Below are 25,342 nucleotides of genomic sequence, written 5' to 3'. Positions count from 1 at the left end.
AGGAGCAGTAGACCTTGATTCCGTGAGACCAAAAGTCATCTATCTCAGCCATAAATATATTCAATGATGATACATCCACAACCCTGTGGGGTAGAGAATTCCAAAGATTAACCAACCTTTGAAAAAAGTAATTTCTCCTCATTTCAGTCCTAAAAATTGTCCTCTTTTCCTGAGTCTCTACCCCATGTTTTAAATTCCCTGACCAGCAGAAACAATCTCTCAGTATCTACCCTATCAAACCCCTTCAGAATTTTCAATGTTTCAATGAGATCACTTGTCCTCCTTCTAAACTCTAGAAAATGTAGACCCAATTTACTCAGCCTTTCATTATAGGACAACTCCTTCAACCCAGGGACCAATTTCGTGAACCTTTGCAGTCGTGGTAGACTGTGGAGACCGAAACTGCACACAGTGTTCCAGTTGTGGTTTCACCAAAGCCTTCTGCGTTGTAGCAAGACTATTTTATTCCTGTATGCCAATACTTTTGCAGTAAAGGCTAACATGCCATTTGCCTTCCTAATTGCATGCTAAACCTGCATGTTAACTTTGTGTTCCTTGTACCAGCGCACTCACAACATCATCATTTACAATTTTCACACCTTTTTAAAAATAATCTGGTTTTCTATTCTCACGATCAAAGTGAATAACCTCATACTGGCCCACGTTATACTCCATCTGCCATCTTATCCACTGGCTTAACCCGTCTGTATCCCTTCACAGCCTCCGTGCCCTCCTCACGGCTTAAACTTCCACCCTAGCTCTATATCATCAGTAAGCTTAGATACGTCACTCTGTCACTTCATCTAAGTCATTAATAAAGATTGTAAATAGCTGAGGCCCCAGCACAGATCCTTGCAGCACCTCACTGGTCACAGCCTGCCAACTTGAAAATGCCCCTTTTATGTCTATTCTTGTTTTCTGTCCATTGACCAATCGTCTATTCATGCTACTATATTACCCCCAATTCCATGAGCCCTTCTCTTGTATATTAACCTTCTGTATGGCACCTTATTGAATGCTTTTTGAAAATCCAGTATGGTACAGTTACTGGTTCCCCTTTATTACCCTAATAGTTACACCCTCAAAAGACGAACAGGATTTCCCTTTCGTAAAACCATGTTGGCTTCGTTCTAATCATACTGTGATTTTCTAAGAGCATTGTTAATAATAGACTCCAGTATTTTCGCAGCAACTTATTCAGGTCGACTGGCCTGTAGTTCTCTGTTGTCTCTCTCCTTCCTTTCTTGAAAAGTGGTGTTATATTTGCCAGCTTTAAATATAATAGGACTGTTCCCATTAAGAAATTATGGAAAATTATAGCCAGTGCATCCACTAAGAACCCTAAGATGTAGGCCATCAGGCCCTGGAGATTTTCAGATTTTAGTTCCTTTAGTTTCCCCAATACTTTTTATTTGCTGATATTAATTACCTTAATTTCCTCATTCTTTTTAGCCCCTAGGTTACCCCCTATTTCTGGTATGCAACTACCGTGAAGAAGGATACAAAATATTTGTTCAGTGCCTTTGCCATTTCTTAATTCCTCATGATTTATCCTGCCTCTGCTTCTAAGGATCAACATTTACTTTAGCTGCTCTTTTCCTTTTTATCTAATTGTCAATGCCCTTACTGTCATTATAATTTATCCCTTTTTATCAATGTTTTGGCTGCACTTTGATGATTTCTAAATAGGAATTGTGCTTGTTCATCAAGGCATCTTAAAAGACAACTAAAATGCATCGCGGTTTAAACTTTGGTGTTGCCTTGCCTCGCCTCAAAGATACTATATTTCTATAAAGCTGAGTTTGCTTTTGCAAGGTATGGTAAAACTGCAATAGGATGTCATTTTTGAGTTTCTTTTATTTACTTATGATCTGAAGTCAGCCTTCATTAGCTGAGGTGAAGTGACATTAGAGCTCTAAACAACATACCAAGTATTAGAATGTAGATTCCTAAGAGAGAATTCTGTGCATCAAATGTGGCCAGTTGTAATTCTGCAGCCCTGATGGGAAAATAGGAGATAGCTATCCAGGATGATCTTGTGCCTGCTTTCTGTTGAGAGTTGCAGAAACCTGGGAACTGGTTGACCGAGTGCTCTTCAACCAGATATTAATGAAGTGGAGGAGGAAAATAGGTGCCATGTGACAAATAATATATATTATATTACTTGGTAAATATCTGAGTAAGCAGGAGGAGAGTTAAATCAAAATTGCGAACTTGTGTAATTTCTGACCACTTGAATTAATATCTTGTGTTTCATTCTTCAAGTGGACTTTAAAATGACGCTACCTCAGATGTTTTGTGCTACTTCGATATTTCACATTTGCGCAAAATTCCGAAAGTTTTGAAAAAGCTGTTTCCTTTTGCTGGAGAATCCATGAGGGTGCACAGACTCGATTAACACTGGAAATTAGAATCTTTTTTCCAGTGAGATGCTGGTGGAACATAAAATACTTCAAATGACTATTGAAATGAGCACTGAGAATTGGATGAAGAAAATGAAAATAACAAAAGGATACAGGAGAATAAGATTGAGGTTGCTGTAAAACTTGTTAATATTGGCATAATGAGTTGAATGGTCTCTTGAGTTGTGACCTTGGATCCTGACGAAAGGGAATAATCTTCCATTTTCTCTATCTAGACAACTACTTGCTCATTGCTTAGTGCGGGTGTTGGTGTCAATGTAATTTGCCTGTTTTACATGGACAACGAAAGCATCAAATTTGTAAAAAAAAAAAGCATGGAGAGAACTTTTGTGTCTCCACTTTCTGCTCTGCCTAAATGCACCAATGTCTTTCTCATCACGGTAATGATCCAAGTGGGAAATGACAAACAGACTGATCTTTAATTAGTACAAAACAAATGCCAAATCATGTTGCTTTTTTTATTCGTTCATGGGATGGCTGGCTAGGCCAGTATTTATTGTCCATCCCTAATTGTTTTTGAGAACTGAGTGGCTTGCTAGGCCATTTCAGAGGGCATTTAAGAATCAACCACATTGCTCTGGAGTTGTATGTAGGCCAGACCAGATAGGGGCGGCAGGTTTCTTTCTCTGTTAACCAGATGGATTTTGCGACAATCGGCAATGGTCTGTTGGTCATCATTAGACTTAATTCCAGATTTCTATTCAAATTCCAATTTCAACATCTGGTGGGATTTGAATCCCGGCCCCCAAAGAATTACCTGGGTCTCTGGATTACGAGTCTGGTGACAACACCACTATGCCATTGCTTCCCCATCGGGAAGCACCCTGAAATTCTGCATTTTATTTTGAAAGCAAACAGAATGTGAATATTCCTTGTGAAGCTCTGGACTGTTGTGAATTTCTAATTTCATATTTAATGTATTTTAAAGTAAAACTTTTAGGTTGGAGTTAGTGTTAAATGTAAGGTAAGTGGAAAAACCTGGGTTTGAGAAATTCATAAGCATCCCTAAGATAATTACCATTCAGAGGACAGCCGATCGTTACGTAAAGAAGTCTGAAACAGAAGTGTGAAAACACTGGACGACAGGCTATTTTTCCCGAACTTCTTGGTAGAGACGAGAGGTCTATATTATTCTAATAAGGGTTTGGATTTTTTCTTCTTCATTCGTGGGATGCAGGTGTCGCTGGCTAGGCCAGCATTTATTGGCCATCCCTAATTGACCTTGAGAAAGTGGTGGTGAGCTGCTGCCTTGAACCACTGCAGTCTGTGTGGTGTAGGTACAGCCACTGCTGTTAGAGAGGGAGTTCCAGGATTTTGACCCAGCAACAGTGAAGGAACAGTGATATATTTCCAAGTCAGGATGGTGAGTGGCTTGGAGGGGAACTTCCAGGTGATGGTGTTCCCATGTGTCTGCTGCCCTTGTCCTTCTAAATGGTAGCAGTCGTGTGTTAGGAAGGTGCTGTCTAAGGAGTTTTGGTGAGTTGCTGCAGTGCATCTTGTAGATGGTGCACACTGCTGCCACTGTGCGTTGGTGTTGGAGGGAGTGAATGTTTGTGGATGGGGTGCCAACCAAGTGGGCTGCTTTGTCCTGGATGGTGTCAAGCTTCTTGAGTGTTGTTGGAGGCGCACTCATCCTGGCAAGTGGAGAGTATTTCATCGCACTCCTGACTTGTAACTTTTAGATGAGAAAATGTTAGAGCCTATTATAAAGGATGTGATAACAGGACACTTAGAAAACACCAACAGGATGAGACAAAGTCAACCTGGATTTATGAAAGGGAAATCGTGTTGGACAAGCCGATTGTAGTTTTTTGAGGGCATAACTAGCAGAATAGATAAGGGAGAACCAGTTGATGTGTATTTGGATTTTCAGAAAGCTTTTGATAAAGACCCACATGAATTTCTTGTGTAAAATTAAAACACACGGTATTGGGGATAATACATTAGCATGGATTGAGAATTGATTAGCAGACAGGAAACAGAATAGGAATAAATGGGTCTTTTTTGGAGTGGCAGGCGGTGACTAGTGGGGTACTGCAGGGATCAGTGCTTGGGCCCCAGCTATTCACAATATGTATCTGGTTTGGGTGAAGGAACCAAATGTAATATTTCCAAGTTTACTGACAACATAAAACTTGGTGGGAATGTGAGTGGTGAGGGTGTCAAGAGGCTTCAAGGCGATAGTTTCTAGGTTTTATAAATAGAGGCATAGAGTGTAAAAGCCAGAAAATTATGCTAAACCTATATAAAACAGTTATTAGGCATCAGCTGGATTATTGTGCCCAATTCTGGGCACCGCATTTTAGGAAAGTTGTAAAGGCTTTTGGAGTGGATGCAGAAGATGTTTACGAGAATGGCTCCAGTGATAAAGGGTTGCAGTTACATAGATAAACTGGATTAGCTGGGGTTGGTTTCCTAAGCACATAGAAGGCTTAAAAAATTAAGGGCTAAGATATAATAAATAAAAAGAAGCTACCACTGGCTGAATCCCTGCACTCCAAAGAGTATGGATTTAAGGGCATGGACAAAAGAAGCAGAAGTGACATGAGGGGAAAAAAACTCATCAAATAGTTAAGATTTGGAATGCGGTGCCTATAGGGTAGTAGAAACAGATTCAATTGTAGCTGTCAAAGGGAATTGGATGAATACCCGAAGGAGAAAAAAGTTGCTGAGGTTTGGAGGGTAATGATGCTAACTGGATTACTCTTAGAATTGTCACAGATTCAGTGGGCTGAATGGCCTCCTGTGCTGTACTGTGTGACAGATAATTCATGGACAACAAGAAACTGCAAATAATTGTATTGATCGAGGGAGGTACATTGTCCAGAAAAAATTTTGCCCTGTTTGAATAGTAAGTATCTTAGGTCCACCGTAACCAGTGGTTCAATGTCTCATTTAAAAGACATGACTTCTGGTGGTACAGAAATGCAAGTATTGCCCTGGAAGTGATTTCCACCTAGATGGTTTTCAAATCCTGGAGTGCGACTTGAACCTACAATCTTCTGATTCAGAAACACGATTGCTATCAACCTAGTTCAGGTGACACTTGACATTATTTGCTGAGGGCATGAGATCTGAAGGAGTTGGATGAATACAGACTAGAATCATAAAAAAATGAATAATGAATGAAGGGAGTCATGAAAGTACAGAGCAGGAAATGGGACAAAATCTTGGGGATCTGAGGTTAGTGTAAAGAGCCTAAGAGCGATCCAGCACACAATGTGTGGAAAAAGGGTGGCCATGGACATTGGTTTGAGAGGAAGCACATATAATTAGTTCCAAAGTGACAAACCCAGTCAAAGGGATTTGAAATGGCAAGACATAAATCAATCATTTAGATTGCAGCAGAATGATTGCATAGCAAGCAATTCTTGTAGAATAAAATTTCAGGGAATGCAGACTGGATGAAAATCTGTAGTCAGTAGCCTATTAATTTTGAAATATTTAAATAAGTGTTATAAGACTAACTGTGTGTGCAATAATTATTAGGGTCACCATTGTTATGTTTGTCATTATAAATGTGACTGAGGAAACTCACTGGATTCTTTCTTCCCTCTCCACCCTGTTTGAAAATAACGGTTCACTTTTTTGGAATGCACATTAAAGATGTCTCATTTAACCATGTGAAACTTAAACTTGGGCATTGTTCATCTTTGGAGGTTTTTTGTTCAATGTTAATTGCATACAGATCAGAACTCTGGCCAATCTATTTCACTTTTCTAAATCTAGTCAGTTGTGTCTTGCTGTGTAGCTTGAGAATAAGTTGTTCGACAATTGGGCTGATTGGGCTAATGTCCTTTAAGGAAGGAAATCTGTTGCCCTTGGCTGGTCTGGCCTACACGTGACTCCAGACCCACAGCAATGTGGTTGACTCTTAAATACCCTCTGAAATGGCCTAGCAAGCCACTCAGTTGTAACAAACCACTACAAAATTGCAAAAAAGGAATGAAACTGGACGAACCACAGCATCGACCTAGGCATCTGAAACGACGACGGCAATCTCAGCCCTGTCGACCCTGCAGAGTCCTCTTTACTAGCATCTGGGGGCTAGTGCCAAAATTAGGAGAGCTGTCTCACAGACTAGTCAAGCAACAGCCTGACATAGTCATCCTCACGGAATCATATCTTACCAATACTGTCCCAGACATCACCGTCACCATCCTTGAGTATGTCCTGTCCTACTGGTAGGACAGACCCAGCAGAGGTGGTGGCACAGTGGTATTCAGTTGGGAAGGAGTTGCCCTGGGAGCCCTCAACGTCGACTCCGGACCCCATGAAGTCTCATGGCATCAGGTCAAACATGGGCAAGGAAACCTGCTGATTAACATGTACTGCCCTCCCTCAGCTGGTATATCAGTGCTCCTCCATGTTGAACGCAACTTGGAGGAAGCACTTAGAGTGGCAAGGGCACAAAGTGCTCTGGGTGGGAGAGTTCAATGTCCATCACCAAGAGTGGCTCAGTAGCACCACTACTGACCGAGCTGGGCGAGTCGAAAATGACATAGCTGCTAGACTGGGTCTGTGGCAGGTGGTGAGGGAACCAACAAGAGGGAAAAATATACTTGACCTCATCCTCACCAATCTACCTGCCGCAGATGCATCTGTCCATGACCGTATCGGTTGGAGTGACCAGCGCACAGTCGTTGTGACGAAGTCCTGGCTTCACATTGAGAATAACCCCCATCGCGTTGTATGGTACTATTACTGTGCAAAATGGGTTAGATTTTGAACAGATCTAGCAGCTCAAGACTGGGCATCCATGAGGCACTGTGGGCCATCAGCAGTGGCAGAAGTGTACTCGAACACAATCTGCAAACACATGGCCCAGCATATACCCCACTCTACCATTACCATTAAGCCAGGGGATCAACCCTGGTTCAATGAAGAGTGCAGGAGGACATGCCAGGAGCAGCTCCAGGCATACCTAAAAATGAGGTGTCAACCTGATGAAGCAAAAACACGAGACTACTTGCATGGCAAACAGCATAAGCAGCAATTGATAGACAGGGCTAAGTGACCCACAACCAATAGATCCGTTCTAAGCTCTGCAGTCCTGCCACACCCAGTCACGAATGGTGTTGGACAATTAAACAACTCACTGGAGGAGGAGGCTCCACAAATATCCCCATCCTCAATGATGGAGCAGCCCAGCACACCATTGTAAAAGGTAAGGCTGAAGCATTTGCTATAACCTTAAGCCAGAAGTGCCAAGTGGATGATCCATCTTGGCCTCCTCTGGAGGTCCCCAGCATCACAGATGCCAGTCTTCAGCCAATTCGATTCACTCCATGTGATATCAAGAAACAGCTGAAGGCACTGGATGCTGCAAAGGCTATGGACCCTGACAATATTTTAGCAATAGTACTGAAGACCTGTGCTGCAGAACTTGCTGTGCCCCTAGCCAAACTGTTCCAGTACAGCTACAATGCTGGCATCTACCCGGCTATGTGGAAAATTGCCCAGGTATGTCCTGTCCACAAAAAGCAGGACAAATCCAACCCTGCCATTTACCGCCCCATCAGTCTACTCTCGATCATCGGTAAAGTAATGGAAGGGGTGATCAACAATGCTATCAATCGGCACTTGCTTAGCAATAACCTGCTCACTGACGCCCAGTTTGGGTTCTGGCAGGGCTGCTCAGCACCTGACCTCATTACAGCCTTGGTTCAAACATGGGCTGAAGAGCTGAGGTGCGAGTGACTGCCCTTGATATCAAGGCAGCATTTGACCGAGTGTGGCATCAAGGAGCCCTAGCAAAACATGAGTCAATGGGAATCAGGGGGAAACTTTCTGCTGGTTGGAGTCATGCCTAGCACAAAAGAAGATGGTTGTGGTTGTTGGAGGTCAGTCACCTCGGCTCCAGGACATCACTGCAGGAGTTCCTCAGGACAATGTCCTCAGCCCAACCATCTTCAGCTGCTTCATCAATGATCTTCCTCCCATCATAAAGTCAGAAGTGGGGACATTCGCTGATGATTGCACAATGTTCAGTGCCATTTGCGACTCCTCAGATACTATGTCCAAATGCAGCAAGACCTGGACAATATCCAGGTTTGGGCTGACAAGTGGCAGGTAACATTCGCACGACCAGGATGTAGGGTCTTCAGGCAAGACAGGGAAGGAGGTATAAGGAGGGGGTATCGCAATATTGATCAAGGAAGCAATTTTAAGTAGTAAGGAGGGATGACATCTTAGGCTTCTCAAATGAAGCCATATGGGTAGAACGTAAAAACAGAAAGGGAAAAATCACATTGCTGGGAGTGTACTATAGGCCCCCAAACAGTCAGAGAGAAATAGAAGAGCAGATATGTAGGCAAATTTCAGAGAAGTGTAAAAATAATAGGGTAGTAATAGTGGGGGGTTTCAACTTCCCCAACATTAACTGGGTCAGTCATAGTGTGATAGGTTTAGAGGGAGCAGAATTCTTAAAATGCATCCGGGGAGCTTTTTAAGCCAGTATGTAGAAGGCCCTACAAGAGAGGGGGTGGTCCTGGACTTAATTTTAGGGAATGAAGCCGGTCAAGTGGTAGAGGAATCATTGGGGGGAAGCATTTTGCAGATAGTGATCATAACTCCATTAGATTCAAGGTTGTTATGGAAAAAGACAAGGTTGGGCCAGAAATCAGAGTTCTAAATTGGGGGAAGGCTGATTTTAATAAGATCAGTTATGATTTGGCCAGAGTGGACTGGGAGCAGCTACCTTTAGGTAAATCTGCATCAGAGCAGTGGGACTCATTCGAGAAGGAAATAGGGAGAGTGCAGGGCCAATATATTCCGGTAAAGATATAAAGGGTGGGACCAACAAATCCAGGGAACCCTGGGTGTGGAGGGATATACAGGATTGGATAAAGAGAAAAAGGGAGGCTTATGGCAGACACCGAGGGCTCAAAACCGTGGAAGCCCTAGAGGAGTATAGAATGTATAGGGGGGAACTTAAAAATGAAATTAGGAAAGTGAAAAGGGGGCACGAAAAAACATTGGCAGGTGAAATAAAGGAAAATCCGAAGTTATTTTACAAGTACATAAAGAGCAAGAGGATAACTAGGGAAAGAGCAGGGTCCATTATGGACCATATTGGTAATTTGTGTGTGGAGCCGGAAGACGTAGGTAAGGGTTCTAAATGAATACTTTATGTCGGTGTTCACGAGTGAGAGGGACGGCGTGGGTATGGAAATCTGGCAGAAGGACTGTGATATACTTGAAGAAATTGGCATAGAAAGCGAGGAGGTTCTATGTGGTCTGGCAGGCTTAAAAGTAGATAAATCTCCAGGCCTGGATGAAATGTATCCTAGGCAGTTGAGTGAGACAAGGGAGGAGATAGGGGCGCTGGCAATAATTTTCAATACCACTCTGGCCACAGGTGAGGTGCCAGAGGACTGGAGGGCAGCCAACGTGGTACTGTTATTCAAAAAGGGAGGAAGGATAAACCAGGGAACTACAGGCCAGTCAGTCTAACCTCAGTGGTGGGGAACCTATTCGAAGCAATTCTGAGGGACACAATTAATCTACATTTGGAGAGGCAGGAATTAATCAAGGACTGTCAGCATGGTTTTGTTATGTCTGACCAATATGATTGAATTTTTGGAAGAGGTGACCAGGTGTGTAGATGAGGGCAATGCATTTGACGTAGTCTGCTTGGACTTCAGCAAGGCTTTTGATAAGGTCCCACATGGGAGACTGATAATGAAGGTAAGAGCCCATGGGATCCAAGGCAATTTGGCCAATTGGATCCAGAATTGGCTGAGTGGCAGGAAGCAGAGGGTGATGGTCGATGGATGTTTTTGTGACTGGATGCCTGTGTCCAGCCGGGTTCCACAGGGATCTGTGTTGGGTCCCTTGCTGTTTGTGGTATATATAAACGATTTAGACTTGAATGTAGGAGGGTTGATCAGTAAATTCGCGGATGAGATGAAAATTGGTGGAGTGGTAAATAGTGAGGAGGATAGCCTTAGATTGCAGGAGGATATAGATGGGCTGGTCGGATGGGCTGATCAGTGGCAAATGGAATTTAATCCGGATAAGTATGAGGTGATGCACTTGGGCAGGACAAACAGGGCACGGGTTACACAATGAACGGTAGGACCCTGGGAAGTACCAAGGATAGAGGGACCTTGGTGTGCATGTCCCTGAAGGTAGGTGGTTAAGAAGGCATATGGGATACTTGCCTTTATTAGCCGAGACATAGAATATAAAAGCAGGGAGGTTATGCTGGAACTGTATAAAACGCTGGTTAGGCCACAGCTAGAGTGTTAAGTGCAGTTCCGGAATCTGCATTATAGGACGGATGTGATTGAGGTGTATAAGACTGAGGAACGTAGATAGGGTAGACAGGAAGGAACTTTTCCCCTTGGTGGAGGGATCAATTAATCAGGGGGCATAGATTTAAGGTAAGGGACAGGAGGTTTAGAGGGGATGTGAGGAAGAATTCTTTCACCCAGAGGGTGGTGGGAATCTGGAACTCACTGCCTGAAAGGGTGGTGGAGGCAGAAACCCTCGGAACATTTATGAGGTATTTGGATGTGCCATGCGATGCCATGGCATACAAGGCTATGGGCCTAGTGCTGGAAAATGGGATTAGAATAGTTCAGTACTTGATTGACCGGTGCAGACTCGATGGGCCGAAGAGCCTTTTTCTATGCTGTGGACCTCTATGACCCACAAGTGTAAGGCAATGACGATCTCCAAAAAAGAATTCAACCATCACCCCTCAATGTTCAATGGTATTACCATTACTGAATCCCCCACTATCAACATCCTGGGGGGTTACCATTGACTAGATACTGAACTGGTCTAGCCATATAAATACCGTGGCTACGAGAACAGGTCAGAGGCTAGAAATAGTGTGACGAGTAACCCACTTCCTGACTCCCCAAAGCCTGTCCACCATCTGCGAGGCACAAGTCAGGAGTGTGATGGAATACTCCCCACTTGCCTGGATGAGTGCACCTCCCACAGCACTCAAGAAGCTTGACACCATTCAGGTCACAGCAGCCCTCTTGATTGGCACCACATCCACAAACATTTACTCCCTCCACCACCGACGCATAGTAGCAACAGTGTGTACCATCTATAAGATGCACTGCAAGAACTCATCAAGGCTCCTTCGAAAGCACCTACCAAATTCTCGACCACTACCATCATTTAGAAGTTCCTGTCCAAGTCACTTGCCATCCTGACTTGGAAATATGTCGCCGTTACTTCACTATCACTGGGTCAAAATCCTAGAACACTCTCTCCTCCTCCCCCCGCCCCGGCCCTGGCCCCCATAACAACGCTGTGGGTGTACCTTCATCACATGGACTGCGGTTCAGGAAGGCAGCTCACCACCACCACCTCAAGGGCAATTAGGGATGGGCAGTAAATCACAGAATCACAATCTCACAGTGCAGAAGAGGCCCTTTGGCCTATGGAGTCTGCACTGACACGTGAGAAACACCTGACCTACCTACCTAATCTCATTTACCAGCATTTGGCCCATAGCCTTGAATGTTATGACGTGCCAAGTGCTCATCCAGGTACTTTTTAAAGGATGTGAGGCAACCCGCCTCCACCCTCCCAGGCAGTGCATTCCAAACCGTCACCACCTTCTGGGTGAAAAAGTTTTTCCTCACGTTCCCCCTAAACCTCCTGCCCCTCACCTTGAACTTATGCCCCCTTGTGACTGACTCTTCAACTAAGGGGAACAGCTGCTCCCTATCCACCCTGTCCATGCTCCTCATAATCTTGTACACCTCGATCAGGTTGCTCCTCAGTCTCCTCTGCTCCAACGAAAACAATCCAAGTCTATCCAACCTCTTTTCATAACTTAAATGTTTCATCCCAGACAACGTCCTGGTGAATCTCATCTGCACTCCCTCCAGTGCAATCACATCCTTCCTATAATGTGGCGACCAGAACTGCACAGAGTACTCCAGCTGTGGCCTCATCAAGGTTCTATACAACTCCAACATGACCTCCCTACTTTTGTAATCTATGCCTCGATTGATAAAGGCAAGTGTCCCATATGCCTTTTTCACTGCCCCTCTGCCTTCAGAGACCTCCGGACACACACGCCAAGGTCCCTTTGTTCCTCAGAACTTCCTAATGTCATGCCATTCATTGAATACTTCCTTGCCAAATTACTCCTTCCAAAGTGTATCACCTCACACTTTTCAGGGTTAAATTCCATCTGCCACTTATCTGCCCATTTGACCATCCCGTCTATATCTTCCTGTAGCCCAAGACACTCAACCTCACTGTTAACCACCCGGCCAATCTTTGTGTCATCCACAAACTTACTAATCCTACCCCCCACATAGTCATCTATGTCATTTATATAAATGATGAATAATAGGGGACCCAGCACAGATCCCTGTGGTACGCCACTGGACACTGGCTTCCAGTCACTGAAACATCCTTCTGTCATCACCCTCTGTTTCCTAGAACTAAGCCAATTTTGAATCCACCTTTTCAAATTACCCTGTATCCCATGTCCATTTGCCTTCTTTATAAGTCTTCCATGTGGGACCTTGTCAAAGGCTTTGCTGAAATCCATATAAACTACATCAACTGCACTACCCTCATCTACACACCTGGTCACCACCGCAAAAAAGTTGAATCAAATTTGTTAGGCATGACCTCCCTCTGACAAAGCCATGCTGACTATCCTTGTTCAAACCTTGCCTCTCCAAGTGGGGATAGAGAAAATATTGAAGGAGAGAATCTAATAGTTTCCTTACCACTGACGTGAGACTCACTGGCCTGTAGTTCCCTGGCTTATCTCTACAACTGTTCTTAAATAGCGGAACCACATTAGCTGTTCTCCAGTCCTCTGGCACCTCCCCATAACCAGAGAGGAATTAAAAATTTGGGAGAGCCCCTGCGATCTCCTCCCTTGCCTCCCTCAGCAGCCTGGGGCACAAATTGTCTAGACCTGGAGATTTGTCCACTTTTAAGCCTGCTAACACCTCCAATACCCTGTCACTCCCTATATCAATTTGCTCAAGAACCTCGCAGTCTCTCTCCTCGAGTTCGATGCCTTCATCCTCATTCTCTTGGGTGAAGACGGATGTGAAGTATTCGTTCAACACTCTACCACTGTCCTCTGTCTCTACCCATAGATTGCCCCCATGGTCACTAATGGGCCCTACTCTTTCCCTGGTTATCCTCTTCCCATTGATATACTTATAGAATATTTTGGGATTATCCCTACTTTTACCAGCCAGAGCTTTCTCATATCCCCTCATTGCTCTCCTAATTGCTTTCTTAAGCTCCATCCTACACTTTCTGTACTCCACTAATGCCTCTGCTGATTTGCCCGCACCCCATGAATGAATTTTTAAAAATTTCAATTTGTGGAGCTCTGACCCTTTCATGAACGTGATTAATCAAATATTTTGGTATATGCATATCTTGCTATCTTCTGCATTTCCCATTGGGGCATTTGATTCACATTAAAGGTAACACCTTAAATTCAACATGCTGGAACTTTTTTCCTCTTGGGAAAGCGATGTAGCTTTTAATCTTTGGAATTGAAGTTTAGATTTTAAAAAGGCAGAAGAGTTTGTCCTTTGAACTGAGGCTATTTATAAAGCTTCACTGCACATGCAAATTTCTGCAGTATGAAATTGGATAGAGTTCACTTCGACTAAGACATTACATGGTAAATAATTCCAGATAAGAACACAGTCTGATAATTTCTCATTGGTGGATAAAGTACCTTAGCCCGAGGTGTGTAGGGCAAATGACATCAAGAATGAGCAGCATAAAGTATTTGTTTCAGAACAGTCAAATACTGAAGTAATTTCTAATTTGCAGATAAAAGCCTGAAGGCAATTGTCAACAGGCTGCTACAGAGTGGCTACTTTGACAGCATTCATAATCACCAGAATGGTGTGTGTGAAGAGGAGGAACCGTCCCCTGTACCTGTTGAAGAACAGCCTCCAGAACCAGGTATAAAACTAGTATGGTCTTTTCCAGCTAAATAGAGTACTTGCATTTTATGAATTTTAATGTGTTATATTGCTTTTTACTTTGCAGAAGCTTTTAATCATGCTGGTTACAAAATCTGTTCCATTGTAGGTCACAAACCTCGTGCCTTGGTTCACTGACATTTTCCCTCCCTTCCCCTATATGCTTATTCATGCCTTAGTAATCATGAATTTTTTTACACTTAAATCAGATATTTTAACATGGATTTATAGATTCACATAGGTTTTAGATTCTAATTAATGCCATTTTATAAATATTATTGTGCACCTCATTCATTAACTGTCTCTTTTTGGAGGTATAATGCTCTCTAAAAGTGAAGTTCAAAATGCCACAGTGGGCAATGTGACTCCCCAAGACCTAACTTTTGAATCTCAGCTTAGTCCTACTTATTCTTGTACTGCTTATTTGTTTTTTTTCCCTCTGTTCTTGATCATTTGGAGACTTGCAAGAACTGTTCTCGCCGGTGTTGCCTCATCAGTGGAAAATCCTAATTTCAGAACACCCAAATCTATTTTGTATCAGCAAGCTGGGAACAAAATGGGAAACATAAATTTACATAAATAAATGATGGCACCAAGGTCCCATAGTGTACCCACATCTGACCCGTGAAAACAAACACCCAGACGTCTTCCTACATAACAGTTATTTAGAACAGATAGTTACATGCTCAACTGGACTGCACTTTACCTGAAAAAGTGGTATCAAAGCAAGCAAAAATGATTGCTCCTGCCTTCCTTTGTTTTCATTTTTGTTTATGAACAAAAACTTAGCTGCAAATTGCCCTAATTTGTATGAGTGACTGAGTGTGACTTCTATTTAAATATCCAAATTAGCTCTGATTTTAATGAAGAGTATGTGACTTATGAGATGGTATGCCTTGTGTATCAGTCCAGTCACTATCTCTTACAGCTAACATGATTTGCCCATGATACACATCTCACCTGATTAAAAACTCAAATGCATCTTGCATTTCATTACTCTTGAGGAGCCTGGCAACAGGTTTTCTTTCTTCAGATTCTCTCTCTTCCTCGGTTTTCTAATTTCTGTTTGTAAACTTCTGGAACTAACTCATATACATTAAGCACAGCCATCTTAACTGTATAGTAATCTGCAGATTGAAAGGGTTGAATAAACTTCCCCCACTTCCCCTACCAAAATACTCTTTAAAAAAAAAATCCAAATTTCTCCTGGCTATTGTAACTTTGTAAGAAATTTCTCAAAAGATACAAAATAAATTGCAATTCCTTTCTCACTACATTTGGGCGCCAGGTGAATATTCCTTGCCAAATCAAAACTGAGTTAAAACTGACTGGTCAAGTCTCTCTGCTACTCCCAGTTCGTGTAATCAAACTCTTGGTCCTGTTCAAATTTTCTTTCTAATTTGTAGTTCTAGTTTCTCTTTTTTCTCTTTCTCTTTGAAACGCAAGGCTTTCCCGCTCTGTTGCTCTTTGGAATTTAAGCTCAAGTTGTCGTTTGTTAGGACAGAACTTGAGCATTGCTGAAAAAAGAGACATGTCGAATCTTTCCTTCTTACCCTCATCAGGACACATGGCCTGATGGGTGCAAGACGAACAGCTTTAACATGTCTCTTTTTTTTTCAGCAATGCTCAAGCGTAAACTGAGGCCCTGTCTTGCCCTCTCAAGTGGATCCAAAAGATCACTTGGCACTAATTTGAAGAAGTGTAGGGGCATTCTCCCTGGTGTCCTGTTACCTATTCATCCTCAGCCAAAATCACTAAAACATTATCTGGTCATTATCTCATTTCTGTTTGTGGCACCTTACGCGCAGATTGGCAGCCGCATTTCCTTCAATACAACAGCGACTGGACTTCGTAAGTACTTGATGAGCTATAAAGTGCTTTGGGATGTCACAAGTTTGTGAAAGGTGCAATATAAATGCAAGTCTTTTATATTTTTTCATGTGTCCTGTTTTGACTTAAATAACATATTATTTTAACCATACTTTTGCAGAGCCTGAAGCAGCTGAAGAATATGTGGAGCAAACTGATGTAGAAGCAAGAGAGGTGAGTGACATCCTATTTCTAGTTACCAGATTTTACAGCAGTGTGACTGGGATAAACTAGTTGCTAAAAATGTAGCATAAGCAATAGGACCAGGAGTGGGCCATTTGACCACTTGAGCCTGCTCCATGGCTGGTCTGATTGTGGTCTAATCTCCACTTTACTACCTCCCCCTCCCTACCTTAACCTTTGACTCCTTTCTAGTTCAAAAATCTCTCTCACTCAGCTTTGAATATATTCATTGACTCAGCCTCCACTGTTCTCTATGGTGATGACTTACAAAGATTAACAACCCAATGAGAGAAGAAGTTTCTTAGAAGTCTTAAATCAGCTTAAAAGAAACTGTTGCCCCAGGTTGTAGATTCACCCACAATGGGAACATCCTCTCATCAACTACCCTTTTAAGCCCCCTCAAAATAGAAGGAAAAGGTGGAGGGAAAGTTCTATTAACTAAGGATGACATTCGTTAAATAGTGAACAGTGGCCTTAGTTCTAAAGATCAAAATGTAGAATCATTTAGGATAGAGGTAAGAAGTAGCAAAGGTAAGAAGACACTTGTGGGAGTAGTCTATAGCTCCCCTAACAGTAATTACACTGTAGGACAGAGTATACGGGAAGAAATAATTGGGGCTTGTAAGAAAGGTACTGCAATAACCTTGGGCGATTTTAATCTACATGCAGATTGGATGAATCAGATGAGCTCAATGTTTTCAGGACAATTTTTTAAAGCAGCACATTCTAGAGCTGACTAAAGCAGGCTATTCTAGACCTGGTAATGTAAAATGAGACAGGATTAATGACCTCATGACGAAGCTGGATAGTAACGACCATAACATGATTGAATTTCACATTCAGTTTGAGGGTGAGAAGAGTGAGTCTAAGACTAGTGTTTTAAGCTTAAATAAAGGCAATTATAAGGGTATGAAGACAGCTGACTAAAGTGAACTGGGAAATTAGGTTAAAGGATAGGACAGTAGAGTTGCAGTGGCAGACATTTAAGGAAATATTTCCTACTCAACAAAGACACTAGGACAAGGTTGCACCATCCGTGACCAAGGAAGTTAAAGGTACAATCAAATTGAAAGAAAAAGCATACAATTCAGCAAAGATTAGTGTTAGATCAGAAGATTAGACAGAATTTAAAAACAAGCAAAGAATGACTTTTTTTTTTAAAAAGGGAGAAATTAGAGAACAAGCGAAAGCTAGCTATAAGTATAAAAACAGATGGTAAGAGTTTTTGCCAGTATTTGAAAAGGAAATGAATAATTGAAGGGAGCATTTGTCCTCTAGAGTGCGAATGGGGAATTAATAATAGGAAATAAGGAAGTGGCAGAAGTGTTGAAAAGATATTTTGTTTGTCCTCACTGTAGAAGACACAGATAACACCCAGAAATACTTGTAAATCAAGAGGTGAATGGGAGGGGGGAACTCGAAACAATTACCATCACCAGTGAAAGGGTACTGATGGACCTCACCCGGTGGTCTTAAAAGAAGTGGCTGCAGAGAAAGATGCATTGGTTTTAATTTTCCAAAATTCCCTAGATTCTGGGATGGTCCCATCAGATTGGAAAATAGGAAATGGAACCCCTGTATTGAAAAAAAGGAGGGAGACAGAAAGCAGAAACTTCAGGCCAGTAAGTGTAATATCTGTCCTAGGGAAAATGCTAGAATCTGTTGTAAAGGAATTTACAGCAGGGCACATAGAAAATCTTAATGCAATCAGGCAGAACCAACATGATTTTGTGAAAGGGAAATCTTATTTGACTAATTTATTAGAGTTCTTTGAGGGAGCAACAAGCAATGTGGCTAAGGGGGGAGCCTGTAGATGTGGTGTCATTGGATTTCCAAAAGGTATTTGACAACGTTCCACATCAAATGTTACTATGCAAAATAAGTGCTCATGGTGCAGGGGGTAACATATTACCATGGATAAAGGACTGGTTAGCTAACAAGAAACAGTAGGCACAAATGGGCCATTTTCAGGTTGACAAGCTGTAACCAGTGGAGTACCACAGGGATCAGTGCTAGGGCCTCAACTATTTTCAATCTATATTAATGACTTGGATGATGGGACAGAATTATGGTAGCTAAATTTGCTGATGACACAAGGATAGGTAAAAGAGTAGGTTGTGAAGTGGACCTGTGTCTGCAAAGGAATATATATGTGAAGTGAGTGGGCAAAAGTTTGGCAGGTGGAGTATATTGTGGAAACATGTGAACTTGTCCACCTGTATGAGAAGAATAGAAAAACAATGAACCCTTTCAGTTCTGGTTGAAATACATTGCAATTCTACTTCAGTACCATGCCAAGAATTAAATCTAGCACAAACACTCGTGGCCCATATTATTTCCTAAACTCTCCTATGCTGAAAGAAAGGTTGAAAATGATAATCACAGTGAATATAAGAAAAGCTGCTATTTGAGCTTCAGCCAGAAATGTTAGATTTTTGTAAAGTGGAAAATTGAAGTTCTTTGTATCACTGGCGAGCTTTAGTATTGCTAGCTTTGATCTATAAGATGAAGACCTGATGCCAATTTCACATGCAAGATCAAAATCCTGATCCTCTGAAAATTGAGTAATTTTGCTGTCCTTTCCAATTGTTAATGGGTTTTGAATTAAGTAAAAGAAACCAAGGTTATGTCCTCTAACTGATTTGATCATCTTTGAACTCACACTAGTATCCACTGAAAGCTGGTGAGTCAGAGGAGGGTTAATTTCCATCTAAAGTCTCGTTTGTTCCTTTAATTTAGCAATGAACTAAAAACTACCCTGCAAGAGAAGTTAAGTTTGATTCCAGCCTTAAAACAGGGGTAGACAAGTGCTCTGAGTAGCTGCAGCTGGTTAATTAGGTAGCTAGCTTAAGCTGGTTTTCAGAAGCTTGAAGCAGTTGTTTTTCAGGGAGAATAAAAAGAGGCTTCCTCAGTGCTGTCTCATCTGCACTGAGTGTGCTGCTTTGGGTGCACAGAGTGTAAAGTGAGAGTTGGGTGAGGGGGGTACTTCTACCTTTTATTCCACCTCCAGCAGCTGGCTCTTACTTCGGTACAGGGGAGGAAGCTGATTGGTGGGTAACTGGTAAGTTATTCTACTTATTCTTATTGTAATAAATAGCTTGTAAAGTTATGGTATGGCAGGTCAGCTCGGTTGAGTCGAATGCGCATCCTGCAGTATATGGGAAGTCATGGACGCACATGTGCCCTATTCGGACAGTCTGAAGTGTCACCAGCTGCAAAGCTTGAGCTCCGGATTTCGGAGCGGCAGCTGAAGTCACTGCTGTGTATCCACGAAGCAAAAAACTAGTGGATTTCATGTTTAGGGAGGGAGTCACACTACAGAATAGGGGCGTCCACGCAGAGAACAAATGGGTGACCGCCAGGCTGTCTTGAGAGAACCAGGCAGGTAGTTCAGGAGTCCCTAAATCTATCTTGCTTGCTAATTGGTTTTCTATTTTCACTATTGATGAGGGTGATGATTCCTCTTGAGAATGCAGCCAGAGCCAAGTCTGTGGCACCACGGGCAGCTCAGCTGCACAGGAGGGGAGGAAGAAGAGTGGAAAAGTAATAGTGATAGGAAATTCAATAGGGAATCAGACTCCAAGATGGGGTGTTGCTTCCCTGGTGTCAGAGTCAAGGATGTCATGGAGCAGCTGCAGGACATCCTTTTGGGGGAGGGTGAGCAGCCAGCAGTCGTGGTCCACTTTGGTACCAATGACATGGGTAGGAAGAGGGATGAGGTCCCGAGGCAGATTTTAGGGAGTTAGGAAAGAAATTAAAAAGCGCTAGTGAGCATAGGAATAGAAGGATTGATTGATTGAACATGTGATTGGAGAATTGGTTAGGAGGGAAGGCATCAGATTTCTGAAGCATTGGAACCAGCTCTGGGGCAGGTGGAATCTGTACAAGATGGACAGGTTGCAACTTAACAGGTCTGGAACTAATATTCTCGCTGGGAGATTTGCTGGTGCTGTTGGGGAGGGTTTAACCTAGGTCATCAGGGGGCTAGGAACCTGAAAGATAGCTCAAATTGGAAGGAAGTAAATCTGGTAACAGGAAGTAGAAAAGTAGTAAGCAAAATTGGAAGGCAGGTGAAACAAAGACGAACATCAACGAAGCTTAGGATGTGGAATGTTGTCGAAAAGACAAAAGTTAAGGGCACTTAACTTGAATGCACGCAGCGTTTGCAGTAAGGTAGATGAATTAAAGGCACAAATAGAAACTCACCAAGGCTCCTTAGACAGCACCTTCCAAACCCACAACTACTACCATCTAGAAGGACAAGGGCAGAAGATACATGTGAACAACACCACCTGGGAGCTCCCTTCCAAGCCGCTCACTATCCTGACTTGAAAATATATCGCTGTCCCTTCAGTGTCGCTGGGTCAAAATCCTGGAACTCCCTCCCTAACAGCATTGTGGGTGTACCTACACCACAGGGACGACAGAGGTTCAAGTAGGTAGCTCACCATCTTCTCAAGGCCGATTGGTAATGGAAAACGAGGAGATGGCAGATGAATTGAACAGGTATCTTGCATCAGTTTTCACTATAGAGGATACAGGTAACATCGAAGAAGCAGCTATAAACCAGGAAAAGGAAGTTGGGAAAGAAGTCAGGAAAATTACAGTCACCAGAGAAGTGGTACTGAGTAAATTGTTGGAACTGCGAGCTGACAAGAGTCCGGGTCCTGATAGACTTCATCCGAGGGTCTTAAAAGAAGTGTCTATTGAGATAGTTGATGCATTGGTTTTAATTTTCCAAAACCCCGTGGATTCGGGGAAGGTCCCATAGATTGGAAGCTAGCAAATGTAACTCCATTATTCAAAAAGGGAGAGAGACAAAGCAGGAAACTATAGGCCAGTTAGTTTACCATCTGTCGTAGGGAAAATGTTAGAAGCAATTATTAAAGAAGTTATAGCAAGGCACTTGGATAAGGTCAAGTTCATCAGGCAGATTCAAATCGTTTTGTGAAAGGGAAATCGTGTTTAACCAACTTATTGGAGTTCTTTGAGGAAGTAACATGTGCTGTGGATAAAAGGGAACCAGTGGATGTACTGTACTTAGATTTCCAGAAGGCATTTGGTAAAGCACCACATCAAAGGTTATTGCAAATAACAAAAGCTCATGGTGTAGGGGGTAACATATTGACATGGATAGAAGATTGGCTGGCTAATGGGAAGCAGAGAGTAGGCATAAATGTTGGCAGGATGAAACGAGTGGTGTGCTACAGAGTCAGTGCTGGGATCTCAACTGTTTACTATTTATATAAATGACTTGGATGAAGGGATGGTTGCCAAATTTGCTGATGACACAAAGATAGGTAGAAAAGTAAATTGTGAAGAGGACATAAGGCTACAAACAGATATGGATGGGTTAAGTGAGTGGGCAAAGATCTGGCAGATGGAGCTTAATGTGGGAAAATGTGAAATTGTCTATTGTTGCAGGAAGAATAAAATTAAAGCATATTATCACATGGTGAGAGATAGCAGAGCTCTGAGGTACAGAGGGATCTGGGCATCCTAGTGCAAGAATCACAAAAGGCTAGTGTGCAAGTACAGCGAGTAATTAGGAAAGCTAATAGAATGTTATCATTTATTGCGAGGGGAATAGGGAAGTTATGCTTCAGTTGTACAGGGTGCTAGTGAGACCACATTTGAAGTACTGTGTACCGTACTGGTCACCTTATTTAAGGAAGGATGTAAATGTGTTGGAAGCAGTTCAGGGAAGGTTTACCAGACGAATACCTGGAATGGGTGGTTTGTCTTATGAGGAAAGGTTGGACAGGCTTGTATCCGCTGGAATTTAGAAGAGTAAGAGGCGACTTGATTGAAACATATAAGATCCTGAGGGGTCGTAACAGCGTGGATATGCAGAGGATGTTTCCTGTTGTGGGAGAATCTGGAACTAGGGGTCACTGTTTAAAAATAAGGTTTCACCCATTTATGACAGAGATGAGGCGAAAATATTTCACTTGGAGGGTCTTGAGTCTTTGGAACCCTCTCCCTGAAAAGGTGGTGGAAGCAGTCTTTAAATATTTTTAAGGCAGAGGTGAATAGATTTTTTGGTAAGGAAGGGGTTGATAGGTTATTAGCAGTAGGTAGGATGCAGATTTCAGGCTATTATCATTTAAGACATGATTTTATTAAATGGCAGAGCATGTTCAAGGAGCTGAATGGCCTACTCCTCCTTGGTCATAATTAGGGATGGGCAATAAATGCTGGCCTAGCCAGCAAAGCCCATGTCTCTTTAAAAAAAAAAAGGTAAGGGGATAAGATCTAATTGCCATGACGGAAATATGATTGCAGGGTCACCAAGACTGGGAACTGAATATTCAAAGATATTCGACATTTAGGAAGGACAGGCAAAAAGGAAAAGGAGGTGGTGTTGCGCTGACAAGGGATAGGATGAGTACACTAGTAAGGGAGGGTCTCAGATCGGAAGAATAAAATGTGGAACCTGTTTTTTTAAACAGCAAGGGGCAAGAAACATTGGTAGGAGTTGTTTATAGGCCACCAAACAGTAGTGGTAGTGTGGGGCAGTTTTAGTTAGGACATTAGAGAAGCATGTAGCCCAGGTAATACACTAACCATGGGTGACTTCAATCTGCATATACGCTGGGTAAACCTAATGAGCACTGATCCTGTGGAGGGCGAGTTTCTGGAATGTGTTTTCTAGAACAGTATGTTGAGGAACCAACTATAGCGAACAGGCTATTTTAGATCTAGTATTATGTAACAAGAAAGGGCTAATTAATGTTGTAAAAGAATCTTTAGGGATGAGTGACCGTATTATAACAAAAATTTTACATTATGTTTGAAAGTGAGATAGTTCAATTTGAAGCCAAGGTGTTACATTTGAACAAATTCAAACTCCAGTGCAGTTCCAAGAACACTCAGGAAGCTTGCCGCCATCCAGGACAAAGCAGTCCACTTGAATGGCACCCCATCCACGAACATTCAGCCCTTCCACCTCCGACGCACAGTGGCAGCGGTGTGTGCCATCTACAAGATGCATTGCAGGAACTCACCAAGGCGCCTTAGACAGCACCTTCCAAACTCATGACCGCTACCATCTAGAAGGACAAGGGCAGCAGACACATGGGAACAACACCACCTGGACATTCCCCTTTAAGCCATTCATCATCCTGACTTGGAAATATATCGCTGTTCCTTCACTGTTGCTGGGTCAAAATCCTGGAACTCCCTCCACATGGACTACATCGATTCAAGGAGGCAGCTCAACACCACCTTCTCAAGGGCAGTTAGGGATGGGCAATAAATGCTGGTCTAGTCAGAGATGCCCACATCCCTTGAAAGAATAAAAAAAAAAGGAAAATTATGAAGGTGTGAGGGACAAATTGGCTGAGGTGGATTGGGAAAATACATTAAAAGATATGATGGTACAAAGGCAATGCATAGCCTTTAAAGAATTATTACATAGTTTACAGCAAAGGAGACCAAGAAACTGATAATGAAAGGGAGAATAGAATACGAATGTACACTGGCAAAGAACATAAAAAACGACTGTAAAAGCTTCTATAGGCACGTAAACAGGAAACGTTTGGCTAAGACAAATGTGAGTTCATTATAGACAAAGTCAGGAGAATTTATAATGGGGAATAGAGAAATGGCAGAGAAGTTAATGATTACTTTGTCTGTCTTCCCTGAGGACGATACAAGAAGTCTCCCAGAGTTAGAGATCCAAGGGACTAGGGAGAATGAGGAATTGAAAAAAATTAGTATTAGTAAGAAGGTTGTATTGGAGAAATTAATGGGACTGAAGGTTGATAAGCCCCCAGGACCTTATATTCTACACCCCAAAGAGATGGCTATGGAGATAGTGAATGCATTGGTGATCAACTTTCAAAATTCTATAGATTCTGGGATGTTTCCTAAAAATTGGTAGGCAACAAATGTCACCCCACTATTTAAGGGAGGGAGAGAGAAAAAGGAGAACTACAGAGCTTGTTAGCTTTACATCAGTAGTAGGGAAATGCAAAAATCTATTATAAAGGATGCGATAAATGGATCCTTGAATAATAATAATCCGATTGGGCATAGCCAACATGGATTTATGAATGGGAAATTGTGTTTGATGAACCTGTTGGAGTTTCTTGAGGATGTTAGTAACAATTGATAAAAGAGAGTCAGTAGGAGTGGTATTCTTGGATTTTCAGAAGGCTTTTGATAAAGTGCCCCCACAGGAGGTTGGTTAGTAAAATTAAAGCGCATGGGATAGGATGCAATATATTGACATGGATTAAGGGGCATAAAACAGAGTAGGAATAAACAGTAAAATAAAAGCAAAAAACTGCAGATGCTGGAAATCCAAAGCAAAAACAAATATACCTGGAAATACTCAGCAGGTCTGACAGCATCTGCGGAGAGGAACACAGTTAACGTTTCGAGTCCGTATGACTCTTCAACAGAACTAAGGAAAAATAGAAAAGAAGTGAAATATAAGCTGGTTTAAGGAGGGGTGGGACAGGTAGAGCTGAATAGAGGGCCAGTGATAGGTGGAGATAACCAAAAGATGTCATACACAAAAGGACAAAGAGGTGTTGAAGGTGGTGATATTATCTAAGGAATGTGCTATTAGGTGTCATTAAGGGTAGAAAGCAGGACGAGCAAGGTACAGATAGCCCTGGTGGGGTGGGGGAAAGAGATCGAAATAGGCTAAAAGGTAGAGATAAAACAATGGATGGAAATACATTTAAAAATAATGGAAATAAGTGGGAAAAGCAGTATCTATATAAATTATTGGAAAAAAGGGGGATCGGAAAGGGGGTAGGGATGGAGGAGAGAGTTCATGATCTAAAATTGTTGAACTCAATATTCGGTCCGGAAGGGTGTAAAGTGCCTAGTCGGAAGATGAGGTGCTGTTCCTCCAGTTTGCCTTGAGCTTCAGTGGAACAATGCAGCAGGCCAAGGACGGAC

The 25,342-nt window shown here is 42.4% G+C and overlaps 1 protein-coding gene across 1 annotated transcript in view; it reads left to right on the top strand.

The window, feature by feature from the left end:
* Positions 1–25,342, top strand: part of caprin1b (cell cycle associated protein 1b) — a 204,275-nt gene that overhangs the window by 57,735 nt on the left and 121,198 nt on the right. Inside the window, exons 6-7 of the mRNA XM_078549580.1 lie at positions 14,220–14,354; positions 16,365–16,417. Of these exons, the coding sequence (XP_078405706.1) occupies positions 14,220–14,354; positions 16,365–16,417 (188 nt within the window). The remainder of the gene's footprint in view (positions 1–14,219; positions 14,355–16,364; positions 16,418–25,342) is intronic.

The sequence above is a fragment of the Cetorhinus maximus genome, chromosome 9 (assembly GCF_964194155.1).
Source record: "Cetorhinus maximus chromosome 9, sCetMax3.hap1.1, whole genome shotgun sequence".
NCBI classification, from domain to species: domain Eukaryota; kingdom Metazoa; phylum Chordata; class Chondrichthyes; order Lamniformes; family Cetorhinidae; genus Cetorhinus; species Cetorhinus maximus.
The sequence above is the reverse complement of the archived record's forward strand: the minus strand, read 5'-3'. Positions and strand labels throughout refer to the sequence as shown.